The sequence below is a fragment of the Heterodontus francisci genome, unplaced genomic scaffold (assembly GCF_036365525.1).
Source record: "Heterodontus francisci isolate sHetFra1 unplaced genomic scaffold, sHetFra1.hap1 HAP1_SCAFFOLD_506, whole genome shotgun sequence".
In the NCBI taxonomy this organism is placed as follows: domain Eukaryota; kingdom Metazoa; phylum Chordata; class Chondrichthyes; order Heterodontiformes; family Heterodontidae; genus Heterodontus; species Heterodontus francisci.
The window spans coordinates 231,736-252,220 of NW_027140876.1; the positions used below are offsets into that span (position 1 = coordinate 231,736).

The 20,485-nt window shown below is 46.8% G+C and overlaps 1 protein-coding gene across 6 annotated transcripts in view; it reads left to right on the forward strand.

The window, feature by feature from the left end:
• The window catches only part of LOC137361309 (NACHT, LRR and PYD domains-containing protein 3-like), a 145,907-nt gene that overhangs the window by 69,124 nt on the left and 56,298 nt on the right, over positions 1-20,485 (forward strand). For all 6 annotated transcript variants that reach the window (XM_068026193.1, XM_068026194.1, XM_068026197.1 and 3 more), the window contains exons 8-9: positions 18,662-18,833; positions 18,939-19,004. In XM_068026193.1, the coding sequence (XP_067882294.1) occupies positions 18,662-18,833; positions 18,939-19,004 (238 nt within the window). The remainder of the gene's footprint in view (positions 1-18,661; positions 18,834-18,938; positions 19,005-20,485) is intronic.

The window sequence follows — 20,485 nt, forward strand, 5'->3', positions numbered from 1 at the left end:
TTGTGCTTTCTGTACCTGGTTTGACATTGAATTAAATATCCAAACTGACACTTCCTGCTCACACTCTGTGCTGTTCATAAACACATTTTTCAATCTGACTGGTTAATCTTCCCTGTTCACACAGGTCCCAGATGCTTTGTAAAGGGGTTTGTGTGTTTTCAAGAGTTGACTGAGAAGAACCTCCTGCACAAATGCCTATAAAATGTTGATGGGCAAGTGCCAGTGTGATAATTGACTAGTGCAGTACATTCACCACTGATCACAAAATCCGGTTCATTGTTCTTTCACAGTTTATTTAGTTTGAATTTTCCTCAAGTTAAATATTCTGATAACTAATGACATTGTCATCTTCTTTTAACACAAACTCTGTCTCCTTGCTACTTCTTTCCATCTCCCTCCATGACCACAGTTTGAGGTCGCACCTAAATGTTCATAAACATGGGCGGCACAGTGGCGCAGTGGTTAGCACCGCAGTCTCACAGCTCCAGCGACCCGGGTTCAATTCTGGGTACTGCCTGTGTGGAGTTTGCAAGTTCTCCCTGTGTCTGCGTGGGTTTTCGCCAGGTGCTCTGGTTTCCTCCCACCACCAAAAGACTTGCAGGTTGATAGGTAAATTGGCCATTATAAATTGCCCCTAGTATAGGTAGGTGGTAGGACAATGTAGGGACAGGTGAGGATGTGGTAGGAATATGGGATTAGTGTAGGATTAGTATAAATGGGTGGTTAATGGTGGGCCGAAGGGCCTGTTTCAGTGCTGTATCTCTTTAAAAAAAACTCTGCATCCTGTTTCCTTGGACGAGAGGAAGTTATATAGTGTGGTTCCCCAGGGGTCAGTGTTGGGACCAGTGCTTTTCTTGATGTGTATTAATGTCCTAGTCTTGGCTGTACAGGGCACAATTTCAAAATTTATAGATGACAAAAAACTTGAAAGTATTGTGAACTGTGAGGAGGACAGTGAACTTCAAGAGGACGTAGACAGGCATATTATCTAAATGGTGAGAGATTGCAGAGCTCTGAAATGCAGAAGGATCTGGGTGTCATAGTGCATGAATCAGAATAGGCTAGTATGCAGGTACAGCATGTAATTAGGAAAGCTAATAGAATGTTATTGTTTCTCACGAGGGGAATTGAATACAAAAGTAAGGATGTTATGCTTCAGCTATACAGGGCATTGTTGAGACCACATCTGGTGTACTGTGTGCAGTACTGGTCTCCTTATTTAAGGAAAGATGTAAATGCATTGGAGGCAGTTCAGAGAAGGTTTACTGGACTAATACCTGGAATGGGTGGACTGTCTTCTGAAGAAAGATTGGACAGGCTAGGCTTATATCCGCTGGAATTTAGAAGAGTAGGAGGCGACTTGATTGAAACATATAAGATCCTGAGTGGTCTTGATAGTGTGGATGTGGAAAGGATGTTTCCCCTTGTAGAGAATTTAGAACTGGGGGTCACTGTTTAAAAATAAGGGGTCGCCCATTTAAGACAGAGATGAGGAGAAATGTTTTCTGTCAGAGGGTTGTGAGTCTTTGGAATTCTCTTCGTCAAAAGGCGGTGGATGCAGAGTCCTTGGATATCTTTAAGGCAGAGGTAAATAGATCCTTGGTAAGCAAGGGGGTGGAAGGTTATCGGGGGTAGGTGGAAATGTGGAGTGATCAGTCCAGCCATGAACTTATTGAATGGTGGAACAGGCTCGAAGTGCTGAGTGGCCTACTCCTGCTCCTAGTTCCTGTGCTCATATGTAAGAGTGCGGACAGGTTGAGAGGGATAGTTTACCCTTGTCACAGTCACATTGAATGTCATTCGTGGCTTTGATGAGAGCCGTTTTGGTTCTGCAGCAGGAGTGGATACCTGTTTGGCCAGATTCAAACATGGAGCTCCGGGAAAGGTGGGCACAGATTTGGGAGGCAACAACACATTCAGGGACTACGGCGAGGAAAGGCAGGTTGGAACTGGGATGGTAGTTTGCAAGGATAAGGGTTGTTTTTTTGAGGAGAGGGGCTGATGACAGATTTGAGAGAAAGGTGCATAACCTGAAGAGAATATCAACTAACATGGTTGTTAGGAAGGGAAATTGGCTGGTTAGTAGTTTAGTGGAAATAGGGTCGAGAGAGCAGGAGATGGCTCTTGTGGATAAGATGAGCTTGGAGAACGTGAGTTCAGACAAGGCACGAGGTGAAATAGGAGAGAAACTAGAGAAAGTTCAGGGCCAGGACAGAAGGGTGTCTTAAGAGTGTTTAGATCCCCGCGGAAACCACCAAGAAACCAAAAGAATCGAATCCACCAACTGACCCCAATTTAGGAAACAAAAACCACAAGGACAAGATTTCACTTTTTTAAATTTTATTTTAGCACTCAAACCAAAACTAACAGAAATTAAACTTGAACTAACAGTTAAATCACGGTTGATATGTACAGCCACAAAGATTACATGTTAATTGTCAGATACGATAAAGATAGTCCTGACAAATTCTCATGGCAGTTTTATCAGCAAGATGGTGCCAAACAGTCACAAAGTTCTTCAGGTCTTTAAATTTTTTAAGTGGATCTCCCGATCCTGTCTCCAAAGATGCAAATGCTGGTTTCTACTCAATGGCATTTTCTCTACAAATCGAACATCACCGGTACCGTCTCCACCAAAACTCTGCACTGTTCTGGAACTTCTGGCGTTTTGCTCACAACAGTCCTGTTGGTGTAGCTTCATCCGTCTCTTCTTATGTAACTGTTTAAGGCATCGTAAACAACAGTAGCAACTTGTATTTTCCAAGGGTCAGTTCGCAGAAACAGTTTCCAATTCCAAGAGCTTGTCTTTTTAAAACCAACAGCTCCCAGCTTGTTTTTTAGTTCCGCAGCCTTGGGAAACTTTCAAAAACAGCACCCAGCTTTGCAGCTTCAACCCCCGGCCACACCTCTTGTAAACTGAAAAACGAAGCTTTTAAACCTGGTCCTAACTTCCCAGAACACTGAGGCTTTTGGTTTCATTTTCAAATCAGGGTCTGCCTCAAAAGAAAATGCTTTGAATTCCAAAGTCATAGCACCTGACCATTCATCTTCACAGAACTCAGCCTGCACACAAGGACTCCATCACAAGAGGAAGTTCGTTCGTTCCAGTGGGCAAGGGGAATGGTGGGAAGTGACACGGGCAGCTGATTGGATGGTCTTGCTTTTAGTAGCAAAGAAGTCTATGAGCTCCTCGCAGTTGTTGCAGGTGAGGGTGGAGGGGTTAGGGGAGAGAGGCTTTGAAGATGGTTTTCAGTGGAGAAAGAAAACGTTTCGCATTTCAGGATTATCTTGGAATAGTGAGCAGTTTGTTTGCTTTTTTTATTCATTCATGGGATGTGGGCGTCGCTGGCTATGCCAGCATTTATTGCCCATCCCTAATTGCCCTTGAGAAGGTGGTGGTGAGCTGTCTTCTTGAACCGCTGCAGTCCATGTGAGGTAGGTACACCCATAATCCTGGAGTTCCAGGATTTTGACCCAGCGCCAGTGAAGGAACAGCGATATGGTTCCAAGTCAGGATGGTGTTGCAGGTGGTGGTGTTCCCATGCATCTGCTGCCCCTGTCCTTCTAGTTGGTAGAGGTTGTGGGTTTGGAAGTTGCTGTCTAAGGAGCCTTGGTGCGTTGCTGCATTGCATCTTGTAGATGGTACACACTGCTGCCACTGTGCGTCGGTTGTGGAGGGAGTGAATGTTTGTGAATGGTGTGCCAGTCAAGCAGGCTGCTTTGTCCTGGATGGTGTCGAGCTTCTTGAGTGTTGTTGGAGCTGCACCCATCCAGGCAAGTGGAGAGTATTCCATCACACTCCTGACTTGTGCTTTGTAGATGGTGGACAGGCTTTGGGGAGTCAGGAGGTGAGTTACTTGCCACAGGATTCCTAGCCTCTGACCTGTTCTTGTAGCCACGGTATTTATATGGCTACTCCAGTTCAGTTTCTGGTCAATGGTAACCCCTAGGATGTTGATAGTGGGGGATTCAGCGATGGTAATGCCATTGACTGTCAAGGGGAGATGGTTAGATTCTCTCTTGTTGGAGACGGTCATTGCCTGGCACTTGGGCGGCGCGAATGTTACTTGCCACTTATCAGCCCAAGCCTGGAGATTGTCCTGGTCTTGCTGCATTTCCACACGGACTGCTTCAGTATCTGAGGAGTCACGAATGGTGCTGAACATTGTGTAATCATCAGCGAACAGCTCCACTTCTGACCTTATGATTGAAGGAAGGTCATTGATCAAGCAGCTGAAGATGGTTGGGCCTATGACCATCTTCAGCTGCTTCATCAGCTATCGCAAATGTTAGCAGGAGCTGACAGTGCTTTATGTGGTCCAGCTAGATCTGGCGATGGATGGCTAAATCACTTCTCTGCGATATCCAATTAAGTTGGCTTGGACTTAAAGGAGCAGAGATGAGGGCTGTACTGGGGGAACAGCCAGGATAAGAGGAGTAATGCTTTTGTGTGGTCTCAAGCATCGAAGGTGGAGGTGAGGATGTGCTGCTTGATGACACTGTTGATGACTCTATCACTTTGCTGATGATGAAGAATAGGCTGATGGACAGTAATTGGTCAGATTAGATTTGTCTTGCTTTGTGTTTACATTGTCAGGTAGATACCAGTGTTGTTGCTTTGAGCCACAGTTTGTTCTAGCACTCAAGTCTAGTGCAACATTCTGAATGTTTTTGGGACCATTAACCTTTGCTTTGTCCAATGTGATCAGCTGTTTCTTGATATCATGTGGAGTGAATCAAATTGGTTGGAAACTGAACATTTAAATTCCCCACCTAGCCTAGGTTCTGTGCACTTTATATCCTCAGTGCATCCTCCATGTGCATTTCAGCATGGAGCAGAACTGAGTCTTCAGTTCTGGAGGGTGACAGGTTGTAATTAGCACAAGATTTCCATGCTTTAGTTTTACTGAATTCATGAGACTACATTGGGTCTGCAGTCAGTGTGGTAGATTCTCAGGGTCAGACCCAGCCGAGTGTATTCCACTGTGCCCCATTGCCAGTGTAACAGAACATACCCAGGGATGCTGTTGAAGGAGTCTGGGACGTTGGTTAATAAATGTGATTTCATGAGTATAACTTCACAGAATCACAGAATTGTTACAGTGCAGAAGGTGTCTGCACCGGCTCTCTGAATGAGCAATTCACCCAGTGCCATTCCTCTGCCTTCTCCCCATAATCCTGCACATTCTTCCTTTTCAGATTACAGTCTAATTCCCTTTTGAATGTCTTGATTGAACCTGCCTCCACCACCCTCTCAAGCAGTACATTCCAGATCCTAACCACTCGCTGCGTGAAGAAGTTTTTCCTCACGTCATTTTGCTTCTTTTGCCAATCACTTTAAATCGGTGTCCTCTCGTTCTTGATCTTTTCATGAGTGGGAACAGTTTGTCCATATCCACTCTGTCCTGATTTTGAATATCACTGTCAAATCTCCACTCAGCCTTTTCTTCTCCAAGCAGAACAGTCCCAACTTCTCCAATCTGTCTTCATAACTGAAGTTCCTCATCCCTGGAACCAGTCTCGTGAATCTTTTCTGCACCCTCTCTGACACCTTCACATCATTCCTAAGGCGCAGTGCCCAGAACTGGACACGATACTCCAGCTGAGGCTGAACTGGTGTCTTATACAGGTTCAGCATAACCTCCTTGCTCTTGTACTCCATACCCCTATTAATAAAGTCCAAGATACTGTGTGCTTTATTAACCGCTCTCACAACCTGTCCTGTCACATTCAATGATTTATGCACATATACCCCCAGGTCCCTCTGCTCTTTCCTCTTTCACCTCTTTAGAGTTGTACCCTTTGTTATATTGTCTCTTCATGTTCTTCCTATCAAAATGAATCACTTCACATTTCTCCACATTGAACTTCATCTGTCACTTGTCTGCCCAGCCCTGTGCCCTGTACATCAAGGTCTAGGTCATTCATATATATCAGGAAAAGCAAAGGTCACGACACTGACCCCTGGGGATCCCCACGACAAACCTTCCTCCAGCCTGAAGAACATTCATGAACCACAGCTGTCTGTTTCCTGTCACTCAACTAATTTCATATTCATGCTACTGTCCCTTTTATTCCACGAGCCATAATTTTTTTCACAAGTCTTTTGTGCGGCATCGTATCAAATGCCTTCTGGAAGTCCATGTACACCACAACGCCAACATTTCCCTCATCAACTCTCTGTTAGCTCTTCAAAAAGCTCCAACAAGTTAGTTACACATGATTTTTCTTTAACAAATCCATGTTGACTTTCTTTAATCAACCCGTATTTGTTGATGTGACTGTTAATTTGGTCCCGAATTATTGTTTCCCGGAGTTTCCCCACCACTGAAGTTAAACTGACTGGTCTGTAGTTGCTGGGCTTTTCTTTACATCCTTTTTTGAACTAAGAACAAGAAGCAGCGGTGGTGAGAGCGGGAACAGGCGAGATGAACCAAGAGATAAAAGAGCGCAGACCCGAGGACCGAGACCAGGAGCAGCGGCGGTGAGAGTGGGAACAGGCGAGATGAACCAAGAGATAAAAGAGCGCAGACCCGAGGACCGAGACCAGAAGTGGCGGCGGTGAGAGCGGGAACAGGCGAGATGAACCAAGAGATAAAAGAGCGCAGACCCGAGGACCGAGACCAGAAGTGGCGGCGGTGAGAGTGGGAACAGGCGAGATGAACCAAGAGATAAAAGAGCGCAGACCCGAGGACCCGGACCAGAAGTGGCGGCGATGAGAGTGGGAACAGGCGAGAGAAGCTGAGAGAGAGAAGAGCGGAGACCCGAGGACCGAGACCAGGAGCAGCGGCGGTGAGAGTGGGAACAGGCGAGAGGAGCTGAGAGAGAGAAGAGCGGAGACCCGAGGACCCGGAACAGGCGATAGGAGCCAGGATATAAAAGAGCGGAGACCCGAGGACCCGGAACAGGCGATAGGAGCCAGGATATAAAAGAGCGGAGACCCGAGGACTGAGAACAGGAGCAGCGGCGGTGAGAGTGGGAACAGGCGAGAGGAGCTAAGAGATGAAAGAGCGGAGACCCGAGGACCGGGAGCAGGCGATAGGAGCCAGGATATAAAAGAGCGGCGACCCGAGGACTGAGACCAGGAGCAGCGACGGTGAGAGTGGGAACAGGCGAGAGGAGCTGAGAGATAAAAGAGTGGAGACACGAGGACCGGGACCAGAAGCAACGGCGGTGAGATCGGGAGCAGGCGAGAGAAGCTGAGAGATAAAAGAGCGAAGACACGAGGACTGAGACCAGGAGCAGCAGCGGTGAGAGCGGGAACAGGCGAGAGAATCTGAGAGATAAAAGAGCGGAGACACGAGGACCGGGACCAGAAGCAGCGGCGGTGAGATCGGGAACAGGCGAGAGAAGCTGAGAGATAAAAGAGCGGAGACACGAGGACCGGGACCAGAAGTAGCGGCGGTGAGAGCGGGAACAGGCGAGAGGAGCTGAGAGATAAAAGAGCGGAGACCCGAGGACCGAGACCAGAAGCTGCGGCGGTGAGAGCGGGAACAGGTGAGAGAAGATTAGATTAGAGATACAGCACTGAAACAGGCCCTTCGGCCCACCGAGTCTGTGCCGAACATCAACCACCCATTTTTTATACTAATCCTACACTAATCCCACATTCCCAACAAACATCCCCACCTATCCCTATATTTCCCTACCACCTACCTATACTAGTGACAATTTATAATGGCCAATTTACCTATTAACCTGCAAGTCTTTTGGCTTGTGGGAGGAAACCGGAGCACCCGGAGAAAACCCACGCAGACACAGGGAGAACTTGCAAACTCCACACAGGCAGTACCCGGAATCGAACCCGGGTCCCTGGAGCTGTGAGGCTGCGGTGCTAACCACTGCGCCACTGGACCAGAAGCTGCAGCGAGAACAGGCGAGAGAAGCTGAGAGATAAAAGAGCGGAGACACGAGGACCGGGACCGGAAGCAGCGGCGGTGAGAGACACTCTGTTCTGTTCTGTTCTGTTCTGTGGACCTGCTTGACCAGCAAAAAAAAAAATCAAACTGTGACATCACAGGAGAGCTGGTAAGTGATTGGTGGGTATTTCTTCCGTGTCTCTTTTAAATCACTTGGCCAAAACAAGTTCAGGAGATGGCATTACAGGTGAAGAGTTCTCTTCTTTCTTTGGCCTCCTTGTCTCGAGAGGCAATGGGTAAGCGCCTGGAGGTGGTCAGTAGTTTGTATGCCTGGCGTGGCAACAAAGGCCAACCCCCAAGCGACAGACTCCTCCACAGGCGCCGCAGACAAAATTGGCCGTCGGGGCTGCTCCCCTCCCCGCGCAATCCGTCCTCTTCCTGCCTTTGGCTGGACTTATAACCCGTAACTGCTGCCTTCCGTGTTGTTTTGGTTGCTGTGAGGCGACTATGGAGTGACCTCTCCATGGCGCATGTCTGGGCGAATGTATGGAGATTCAGAGTTGCCCAATCATCAAAACCCCCCTTTCGGCCTTTCTGGTGGGGTCCAAAGGAGTGCAGAGCACGATGTTTGGCACCAGTATGGCTGCAGGAACAGCCGGAAACATGCCAAAGGTGACACATGACCGCCTGTGGGGTTCCACTCCGGATTTTCTGTTGGGGTTTACTCCTTTAGCCTTGGTCTCTCCCGAGACGCCCACAAGGCAGTGGGGTTGTTAGGGCCCCTGCACAGGTGTAGGATGATGCCGGTGGGAGGAGGGGGTGCGAGGGGGAGGGGTGGAGGGAAGGGGGTGCGAGGGGGAGCTGGGAAGGGGGCTGTAAGGAGGTGGGGGGGTGCAGGGGAAGTGGGTGCAGGGGGAAGATGGTGCTTGGTGGGGGGTGAGCTGAGAGAGTGGAGCGGGGAAGGGGAGGGGGGAGGGGAGGGGAGAGGGGGGGGAAAGGGGGTGCAGGTAATAAGCCATTTCCTCAGTTCCCACCATCGACTCCTGGAAATCTCATCCGTGTCCTTCGGGAGGTGAGCGACATCCTCATGCGCCGGTACCAGCATCTCCGAGCCATCTCCCGCGGGCGCTTTGAAGTTGTGGCCGAGGAGCCGTTCGTGGCTTTTTGAGTGTTCGGGGCACCTTTTCTCAAGGCTTCCCTCGGGTCCCGCTGCTCCTTCTTCTCTTCAATGCATTACCGCATGCCGTGGCTGCGGACACTCTGGACGGTGAAGACAGCAGGATCGGTGATCAAAGTATCACCAGCTGTACTTTGCAGTTTCGTCCGGATCAATTTCATTGAGAAAACAAAGAGCAGGTAGGCTGGGGGAGGGCAGTGGGCCCAGGTAACATACACTAAACTAACTGTTAGCTTGTAGTTAGGGCTAAAATGAACTGATAAAAGAGCCAGGGGAGTTTAAACAGTTTAAGAGGGTAGATTGGGGGAGAATGAAGAGGGAGAATTGGGAGGTGAAGAGTACACTTAAATAATAATTTTTTTTTTGCAAAATATTGAGATCCAAATTAATTAATTAAATGGAATAAGCTGGGCAGGTGATGTGTTGCTACTGTAGTATGTGGGAGCTGGTGGACACCGGTGCGATCCAGGGTGACCACATCTGCAGCAAGTGTTGGCTGCTCGAGGAACTTTGGCTCAGAGCTGATGAGCTGGAATCTGAGCTGTGTACTCTGACACATCAGGGAGGGGGAGTTACCTGGACACTGTGTTTCAGGAGAAAGTCACACCCCTTAGATTGATTGCATCCAATCTGGGCTGTGGTCAGGGACAGGAGGGTGTGACTGCAAGCGAGGCAGGTATGGGGATCCAGAATTTAGCTTTGGAGGAGCCTCAACCAGTGCCTTTATCCAAGAGCTATGAGGTTCTTAGTCCCAGTGTGGACGAGGGCACAGACTGCAGGGAGGGTGAGCGAACTGACCACAGCACCCTGGTTCAGAACGCCATTCAACTGGGAGGAGAAAAGAGAAATGTAGTTGTAATAGGGGATAGCATAGTTAGGGGAATAGATACTGTTCTCTGCAGCAAAGACAGGGAGTCCCAAAGGCTGTGTTGCCTACCTGGTGCCAAGGTTAAGGACATCTCTTCTGGACTAGAGAGGAACTTGGAGTGGGAGGGGAAGGATCCAGTTGTTGTGGTCCACGTAGGTACCAATGACATAGGTAGGACAAGGAAAGAGGTTCTGCTGAGGGACTTTAAGGAGTTTGGGGCTCAATTAAAAAGCAGAACCACAAAGGTAATAATCTCTGGATTACTACCTGAGCCACGTGCAAATTGGCATATGGTAAATTAGATTAGAGAGGTAAATGCACAGCTCAAAGGTTGGTGTGGGAGAAATGGGTTCCAATTCATGGGACAAAATAAGAGCTCAGGGTATTGGGGATAATGTGTTGGCATGGATTGAGGATTGGCTAACACACAGAAGGCAGAGAGTCGGGATCAATGGGTCTTTTTCAGGTTGGAAAGCCCTAACTAGTGCGGTGCCACAAGGATTGGTCCTAGGCCCTCAACTATTTACTATCTATATTAATGACTTGGAGACGATACAAAAATAGGTGGGAAGGCATGTTGTGATGAGGCCACAAAGAATCTGCAAAGGGATATCGATAGGTTAAGTGAGTGGGCAAATATTTGGCAGATGGTGTTCAATGTGGGAAAGTGTGAGGTCATCCACTTTGGTAGGAAGAAAAGAAAGGCAGATTATTATTTAGATGGAGAAAGACTACAAAATACTTCAGTACAGAGGGATCTGGATGTTCTTGTACATGAAACACCAGAAGTTAGCATGCAGGTGCAGCAAGTAATTAGGAAGGCAAATGGAATTTTGGCCTTTATTGCTCGGAGGTTAGAGTTCAAAAATAGGGAAGTCCTGTTAAAACTGTACAGGGTGTTGGTGAGGCCACACCTGGAGTACTGCACACAATTTTGGTCCCTGTATTTAAGGAAGGATATACTAGCATTGGAGGCAGTTCAGAAAAGGTTCACTAGGCTGATTCCTGGGATGAAGAGGTTGTCTTATCAAGAATGGCTAAACAGTTTAGGCCTTTATTCATTGGAGTTTAGAAGAATGAGAGGTGATCTTATTGAAACATGCAAGATTTTAAGGGGGATGGACAGGGTAGATGTTGAGAAGATGTTTTCACCAGTGGGGGAATCTCGAACTAGTGGAATCTAATTACAGAATAAGGGGGCACACATTTAAAACTGAGATGCGAAGGAATTTCTTCTCAGAGAGTGGTGAATCTCTGGAATTCTCTACCTCAGAGAGTTGTGGAGGCTAGGTCACTAAATGTATTTAAGGAGGAGGTAGAGAGATTTTTGAAATCTCGGGGAGTCGAGGGGTATGCGGTGTCGGCCCGAAAGAGGAGTTGAGGCCTGGGAGAGATCAGCCATGATTTTATTGAATGGCAAGGCAGGCTTGAGGGGCTGAATGGCCTACTCCTGCTCCTATTTCTTCTGTTCTTATTTGCAACTCCTGTTGCGACCGAGGTGGGAGGAGTGGACTGTTTATTCTAGTTCCACTTCACAATGGGTCACAACATATATTGAAATGTTTTCCCACTTACCGATATGGTCAATCATAGACTCTATTTTTACCCCAGAATAAAACAAATTAACCAGGTTTCTTTAATAAGCAACAACATTATCAGTTTATTATAAAACAAGTGTTAACCAGCAATGAAGTAAAGCATAAACACATCGATTGAAATGTGAAAGTTCCCTTTTGACCTTAACCCCTCACAAACGCACATTTACATACACACACACACATGTTAACCAGAAAAATAAAAGGGATTGTTGTTTAGAATGCTGTTACAAAAGAAAAGGACAACAAAGTCACTGAGACTGAATACCTGCTCATTCTTGAAAAGAAACAGATGAGATATGTTGTGTTCCAAAACTGGCATACAGTCTCGCCTCGAAGTGCATGTAGATAGGTCACTGGGATCTTTGAGAACAGTTCCTTTATGGTGGCGTTGATGATTAATTTAGCAGGCTTTTCTTCCAAGACAGGAGATGAGATGAGTTGACACAGTGGACTGTTCAGGGTCTTTAAGAGAGGTGCTGGAAAGCTGATCTTATTTGTGGTCTTCTCCTCTTCCTTGAGAATTCTCTTCTCTCCTTGGAAGTTCTCTTCCTTTTTATAAAGTTCAGCACCAATTCAAAACAATTCAAAAGCGAAATCGACAACAGGAGTTGACCTCCTTTAATCTTGACCTGTCACTTCTTCGTAAACAACTTCTCCAGGTGTCTAAAGTTCTCTGTTGTTTATTGAGCTGGAAGTCGGGTGGTTTCCCAGAAATGTTTGTTTGCCTCACAAGACCACTCAATGTCCCTTTTTTTAAAAAAAACATTTCCGGGGCTGTTTTTCAAGGTCAAGTGGCCTTTACATGACACATTTTGAAAACCCCAAAGTTTGGCATTTCTTCAATCATTCAAAAATGAATAATTAAAAAATATATTTAACAAAACAAGCAGTACTCTCGTAATATACTCCAGTCCTCTTGGCACCAGTTCTGAGTCTAAGGAAGACTGAGAAATTTTGGCCAGTGCCTCTGTAATTTCCACTTTCACTTCCCTCCATATCCCTGGATGCATCTCATCTGGCCCTGGTGCTTTATCAACTTTAAGTATAGACAGCCTATCCAATACCTCCTTATCAATTTTGCATCCTTATAGTGTATTAATTACTCCTCATTCACTGTAGTCTGGGCATCATTATCTTCCTTGGTAAAGACAGATGGAAAGTATTCATTTAATACCTCAGTTCTTCCCCCCCCCCCCACCTCTTGTGTAAATCCCCCTTTTGTTCCTGAATCAGCCCTACTTGACGTTTAACCACCTTTTTACTATTTATATACCTATAAAAGACTTTGGGATTCCATATTATGCAAGCTTCCAGTCTCTTTGCTTCTTTTATTTGCTTTTTCACTTTCCCTCTGAACCTTCTATATTCAGCCTGGTTCTCCATTCTATTATTTATCTGATATCTGACATAAACACACTTCTGCTTCTTCATCTCTATCTCTTTTGTCATCCAGGCAGCTCTGGATTTATTTGTCCTCCCTTTGTGCTTCCAAGGAATATACCTTGACTGTGACCAAACTATCTCTTCTTTGAAGGTGGCCCATTGTTCAGCTACTGTTTTTTCTGCCAATCTTTGATTCCAATTTATTCGGCCCAGATACATTCATATCCCATTGAAGTTGGCTTTACCCCGGTTAATTATTCTTACTCTAGATTGTTCTTTATCCTTTTTCATAACCAACCTAAGCCTTATGATACAATGATCACTGTCCCCTAAACGTACTGCTACTTATATTTGATCCACTTGGCCCACCTCATTCCCAGGAACCAGTTCTAGCAGGGTCTCCTTTCTCATTGGACTGGAAACATACTGCTGTAGAAAATTTTCCTTGAACACACTCTAGCAACTCTTGCCCATCACTGCCCTTTACACTTCTAATATCCCAGTCTATATTTTGTACAATTAAAGTCCCCCTTTATACCGACTCTACAATTCTTGCATCTCTCTCTAATTTCTTTGCAAATTTGTTCCTCTTCATCCTTTCCTCCCACTTGGTGGCCTATAGTCTACACCGAGCAATGCAATTGCACCTTTTTAGCTCCAGCCAAACAGATTCCATCCTTGACCCCTGTTGGATCCCATTAATTACACAGAGAGACGAAGTCCGACCATAGCTTTAAGAAACTTTATTGCAGTACTTCTTGGTTACATCATCAGCAAAGCAAACAACTGGGCTCTTCTCTCCTCTCCTGCCTGAGCAGGGAAATCAAGCCTTTCTTAGAGTTCTTCATACAAATCAGTGACACCCCCTTTATGTTCCCAATTGGTTTACAAACTCTGCAGTTTCTTGGTGTCATGGCCTGATTGGGGTACTGCCTTGTCACCTTCCCCTCCAGCAGTTTCTCATTCCCCCTATCTCCTTGGAATGTTAGGCTGATTGCTATACAATAGGCTACTATGAAGCGGCTTACAACTGTCCTGTTAGTTTTCTCTTGTTGGTCTACTCCTACTGATAAGCTGTCTGTGCAGCCCTGAAGCTATGAAGTCATTCCTGATAAGCTGTCCCTCCCTGCAGCTCCGAAGTTAGTTTATTATTAGTTCATGATTGATTAATTATTTCACCGTAAATGTCCCCATATTATTCTGTTCTCGAATGTTCTGTTCCCACAACCCCTCAGGGATATCCTCTCCCTCCAGCACTGCAATGTTCTCCTTAATCAATACTTCCATTCCTCTCCCATTTCTTCCTTTTCTATCTTTCCTGAACACCTTGTATCCAGGAATATTTAACACCCAGCCCTGCCCTTTGTCACATTGTTTTTGAGTAATGTGTGGTGCAACTCTCCTCATTTTTGCACTAGCCCACTGATGTTAGTGAGGTGTTACAGGGGCGACTGGACTCCGTTTTCCTTCATCGTGTCCAAACCTGATGCTGAGGTGAAAACTATGTGGCAGACTCAGTTTTATTCTTCTATATCCTCCTTTATCGAGGGAATTAGGCCATTTCAGAGGCGAGCACTCTCGTGAAGGACTGGAATCACGTAGAGGCCAGACCGAAAGGACATGAGGTTGTACAACAATCTTCATGAAAGCCACTATATAGACTTGAGCTGGTGTTGATTACACCAGCCCCATTGCTCAATATGGCTTCCCAGTCGAGATTTCCACCCAACAGTGAGGATGTAAAATACTGGGCATCAAATGTTTAATTAGCAAGGGACAAGTGATTGGATTTTCATTATTATTGGTTGATCCTCCTGACCGATAAATCAACAGTGGTTATTTCGATTAGTTGGTGGTAATTTCTAACAGTTTTCTAGCTGCTTCCCTCACTTCAGAATTAACCCTTCCCTGTCACTTGAGTTCTGATTCTCTGGTGTTTTATTTCTGAGTAAATCAGAAAGTGTGACAACAGGAAGTAAGTGTGAGAAACAAGTGGATCATTTTGTCAGTCAGTATCTGATGTCATGTTGGACACTGAAGGACAGAGAAAACTAATCCCATTAAAATTGCTGCAGATTCTCAGTGATTCCTCACTCTCCTGGAACAACGAGGTAGGAGGTGGTGTTGTGGTATTATCACTGGACTAGTAACCCAGAGACCTAGGATATTCCTCTGGGGACATGGGTTCGGATCCCACCACAGCAGAAGGTGGAATTTGAACTGAATAAAAAAAAATCTGGAATTAAAACTAGTCGAATGATGGCCATTATCGATTGTTGTAAAAACCCATCTGGTTCACTAATGTCCTTTAGGGAAGGAAATCTGCTGTCCTTACCTGGTCTGGCCTACATGTGACTCCAGACCCACAGCAATGTGGTTAACTCTTACATGCCCTCTGAAATGGCCTAGCAAGCCACTCAGTTGTATCTAACCGCTACAAAGTCTATAAAAAGGAATGAAACCGGACCGTCCACCCGGGATTGACCTCGGCACCGGAAACGACAACGGCAAACCCAGCCCTGTCGACCCTGCAAAGTCCTCCTTACCAATATTTTGGGGGCTTGTGCCAAAGTATGTATCACAGACTAGTCAAGCAACAGCCTGACATAGTCATACTCACGGAATCATACCTAACAGACAATGTCCCAGACACTGCCATCACCATCCCCGGGTACGTCCTGGCCCACCGGCAGGACAGACCCAGCAGAGGTGGTGGCACAGTGGTATACAGTAGGGAGGTAGTTGCCCTAGGAGTCCTCAACATCGACTCTGGACCTCATGAAGTCTCATGGCATCAGGTCAAATATGGGCAAGGTAACTTCCTACTGATTACCACCTTCCGCCCTCCCTCAGCTGATGAGTCAGTACTCCTCCATGTTGAACAGCACTTGGAGGAAGCACTGAGGGTGGCAAGGGCACAAAATGTACTCTGGGTGGGGAACTTCAATGTCCATCACCATGAGTGGCTCGGTAGCACCGCTACTGACCGAGCTGGCCGAGTCCTAAAGGACATGGCTGCTAGACTGGGTCTGCAGCAGGTGGTGGGGGAACCAACACGAGGGAACAACATACTCGACTTCGTCCTCACCAATCTGCCTGCCGCAGATGCATCTGTCCATGACAGTATTGGTAGGAGTGACCACCGCACAGTCCTTGTGGAGACGAAGTCCCGCCTTCACATTGAGGATACCGTCCATCGTGTTGTGTGGCACTATCACCGTGCTGAATGGGATAGATTTCGAACGGATCTAGCAATGCAAAACTGGGCATCCATGAGGCACTGTGGGCCATCAGCAGCAGCAGAATTGTACTCAACCACAATCTGTAACCTCATGGCCCGGCATATTCCCCACTCTACCATTACCATCAAGCCAGGAGACCAACCCTGGTTCAATGAAGAGTGCAGGAGGGCATGCCAGGAGCAGCACCAGGCATACCTCAAAATGAGGTGTCAACCTGGTGAAGCTACAACCCAGGACTACTTGCATGCCAAACTGCATAAGCAGCATGCGATGGACAGAGTTAAGCGATCCCATAACCAACGGATCAGATCTAAGCTCTGCAGTCCTGCCACATCCAGCCATGAATGGTGGTGGACAATTACACAACTAACTGGAGGAGGTGGCTCCACAAATATCCCCATCCTCAATGATGGGAGAGCCCAGCACATCAGTGCGAAAGATAAGGCTGAAGCATTTGCAACAATCTTCAGCCAGAAGTGCCAAGTTGATGATCCATCTCGGCCTCCTCCTAAAGTCCCCAGCATCACAGATGCCAAACTTCAGCCAATTCGATTCACTCCACGTGATATCAAGAAACGACTGAAGGCACTGGATACTGCAAAAGGTATGGGGCCTGACAACATTCCGGCAATAGTACTGAAGACCTGTGCTCCAGAACTTGCCGTGCCCCTAGCCAAGCTGTTCCAGTACAGCTACAACACTGGCATCTACCCTGCAATGTGGAAAATTGCCCAGGTATGTCCTGGACACAAAAAGCAGGACAAATCCAAACCGGCCAACTACCGCTCCATTAGCCGACTCTCAATCATCAGTAAAGTGATGGAAGGTGTCATCAACAGTGCCATCAAGCGGCACTTGCTTAGCAACAACCTGCTCAGTGATGCTCAGTTTGGGTTCCGCCAGGGCCACTCAGCTCCTGACCTCATTACAGCCTTGGTTCAAACATGGACAGAAGAGCTGAACTCAAGAGGTGAGGTGATAGTGACTGCCCTTGACATCAAGGCAGCATTTGACCGAGTATGGCATCAAGGAGCCCTGGCAAAACTAAGGTCAATGGGAATCAGGGGAAAACCCTCCGCTGGCTGGAGTCATACCAAGCGCAAAGGAAGATGGTTGTGGTTGTTGGAGGTCAATCATCTGAGCTGCAGCATATTACTGCAGGAGTTCCTCAGGGTAGTGTCCTAGGCCCAATCATCTTCAGCTGCTTCATCAATGACCTTCCTTCAATCAGAAGGTCAGAAGTAGGTATGATCACTGATGACTGCACAATGTTCAGCACCATTCGCAACTCCTCAGATACTGAAGCAGTCCGTGTAGAAATGCAGCAAGACCTGGACAATATCCAGGCTTCGGCTGATAAGTGGCAAGTAACATTCGCGCCACACAAGTGCCAGGCAATGACCATCACCAACAAGAGAGAATCTAACCATCTCCCCTTGACAGTCAACGGCATTACCATCGCTAAATCCCCCACTATCAACATCCTAGGGTCTACCATTGACCGAAAACTGAACTGGAGTAGCCATATACATACCGTGGCGACAAGAGTAGGTCAGAGGCTAGGAATCCTGAGGCGCGTAACTCACCTGACTCCCCAAAGCCTGTCCACAATCCACAAGGCACAAGTCAGGAGTGTGATGGAATACTCTCCACTTGCCTGGATGGATGCAGCTCCAACAACACTCAAGAAGCTCGACATCATCCAGGACAAAGCAACCCGCTTGATTGGCACCCCATCTGCAAACATTCACTCCCGCCACCACTGACGCACAGTGGCAGCAGTGTGTACCATCTACAAGATGCACTGCAGCAATGCACCAAGACTCCTTAGACAGCACCTTCCAAACCCGCGACCTCTACCGACTAGGAGGACAAGGGCAGCAAATGCATGGGAACACCACCACCTGCAAGTTCCCCTCCAAGTCACACACCATCCTGACTTGGAACTATATCGCCATTCCTTCACTGTCGCTGGGTCAAAATCCTGGAACTCCCTTCCGAACAGCACTGTGGGTGTACCTACCCCACACGCACTGCAGCGATTCAAGAAGGCAGCTCACCACCACCTTCTCAAGGGCAATTAGGGATGGGCAATAAATCCTGGCCTTGCCAGCGATGCCCACATCCCGTGAATGAATGAAAAAAAAACTCTTCTGATTTCTATTTTGGTTCCATCTAGTTTATTTCCATTAATGACTGAATCAAGATCTGAGATTGATAGATTATTGGTAACCCAGGGTATTAAGTGATATGGAGCCAAAGTGGGTGGATGGAGTTAGGATACAGATCAGTCATGATCTGATTGAATTGTAGAGCAGCCTCGAGGAGTGAATGGCCTCCTCCTGTTCCCATGTTCCTCAGATGTTTCTGGAATATTCCGCTCATGTTCAGAATGGATCAGTACCCAGCCCAGTGACTGCTTTCTGTGCTGAAAACCACTGGGAGATATCATCATTGAGCAGATCCTTTCCTTCTCATTCTCCATGTGTGTCTTTCACTCCCCTCCTCAATGTAATCATTATTATTCTTTACAGAAGATCATTGAACTCACAGAGAAGGGAAACAGGGCGGACAGTTCCAAACTTCTCCTAAATCTGGTGATGGAGAAAGGCTCTCGGGTCCGAAGGCTGATGTGGGAATCCTTTGTGAAAATGCGTCACGGAATACCAAAGTTGGACAAAATACTGAAAGAAATACAGGAACTCGGTACGGTAAAATCACACACTGAATTCAACTTCAGATTCAAACACTGCAGAATTTACTATAATATTACACAAATCTGATTTCATGAAATCTAAATAATTTAAACAGGTTCTGATCCATTTGACGATATGAATATCACACAAGGTTTATCCGAAGTACCCGGTAACCTGAAAGGTAAGTGATGATACAGAGATTTCAAACTGTTTATTTCACTTTTGAGAATCAGAATGTTTGACTGCATCCGTTTGTCAGAATCTGGGAATTAAATTCAAAGAATGTGGGAGTAGGATTGTTTAAATTTGACATCAATCCTCATTATGATGCATAGATTCAAGTTTCAAATCGTTCAATTTCTGATGCTGTAAATCTGTGGACTTGACATTGTTTCATTCAGTGCAGTTCCTGATGGGCATCACTTGTGAAAACCCACATCTGGCAGGATCTTGATACACTGGGAAACCCCAAACACAACTGGCAGGAACCTGATAGACATCACCTTACACATCTGGCAGGATCCTCATACACTGTGAAACCCATACACACCTGACAGGATCCTGACACTCTGTGAAACCCCATACACACCTGGCAGGATACTGATACACTGTGAAACCCATACACACCTGACAGGATCCTGACACTCTGTGAAACCCCATACACACCTGGCAGGATCCTGATACACTGTGAAACCCCATACACACCTGGCAGGATCCTGATACACTGCGAAACCCCATACACACCTGGCAGGATCCTGATACACTGTGAAACCCCATACACACCTGACAGGAAACTGATACACTGTGAAACCCCAGACACACCTGGCAGGATCCTGATACACTGTGAAACCCCCCATACACACCTGACAGGAACCTGATACACTGTGAAACCCCATACACACCTGGCAGGATCCTGATACACTGTGAACCCCATACACACCTGGCAGGATCCTGATACACTGTGAAACCTCATACGCACCTGGCAGGATCCTGATACACTGTGAACCCCATACGCTCCTGGCAAGATATTGATACACTGTGAACCCCATACACACCTGGCAAGATATTGATACTCCGTGAAACCCCATACACACCTGGCAGGATCCTGATACACTGTGAAACCTCATACGCACCTGGCAGGATCCTGATACACTGTGAAACCCCACACACACCTGGCAAGATATTGATACTCCGTGAAACCCCATACACACCTGGCAGGATCCTGATACACTGTGAAACCCCCATACACACCTGGCAGGATCCTTATACACTGTGAAACCCCCATACACACCTGACAGGAACGGGATACACTGTGAAACCCCATACACACCAGGCAAGATCCTGATACTCTGTGAAACCCCATACACACCTGGCAGGATACTGATACACTGTGAAACCCCCATACACACCTGACAGGATCCTGACACTCTGTGAAACCCCATACACACCTGGCAGGATCCTGATACACTGTGAAACCCATACACACCTGACAGGATCCTGATACACTGTGAAACCCCATACACACCTGGCAGGATCCTGATACACTGTGAAACCCCATACACACCTGGCAGGATCCTGATACACTGTGAAACCCCATACACACCTGACAGGAAACTGATACACTGTGAAACCCCAGACACACCTGGCAGGATCCTGATACAC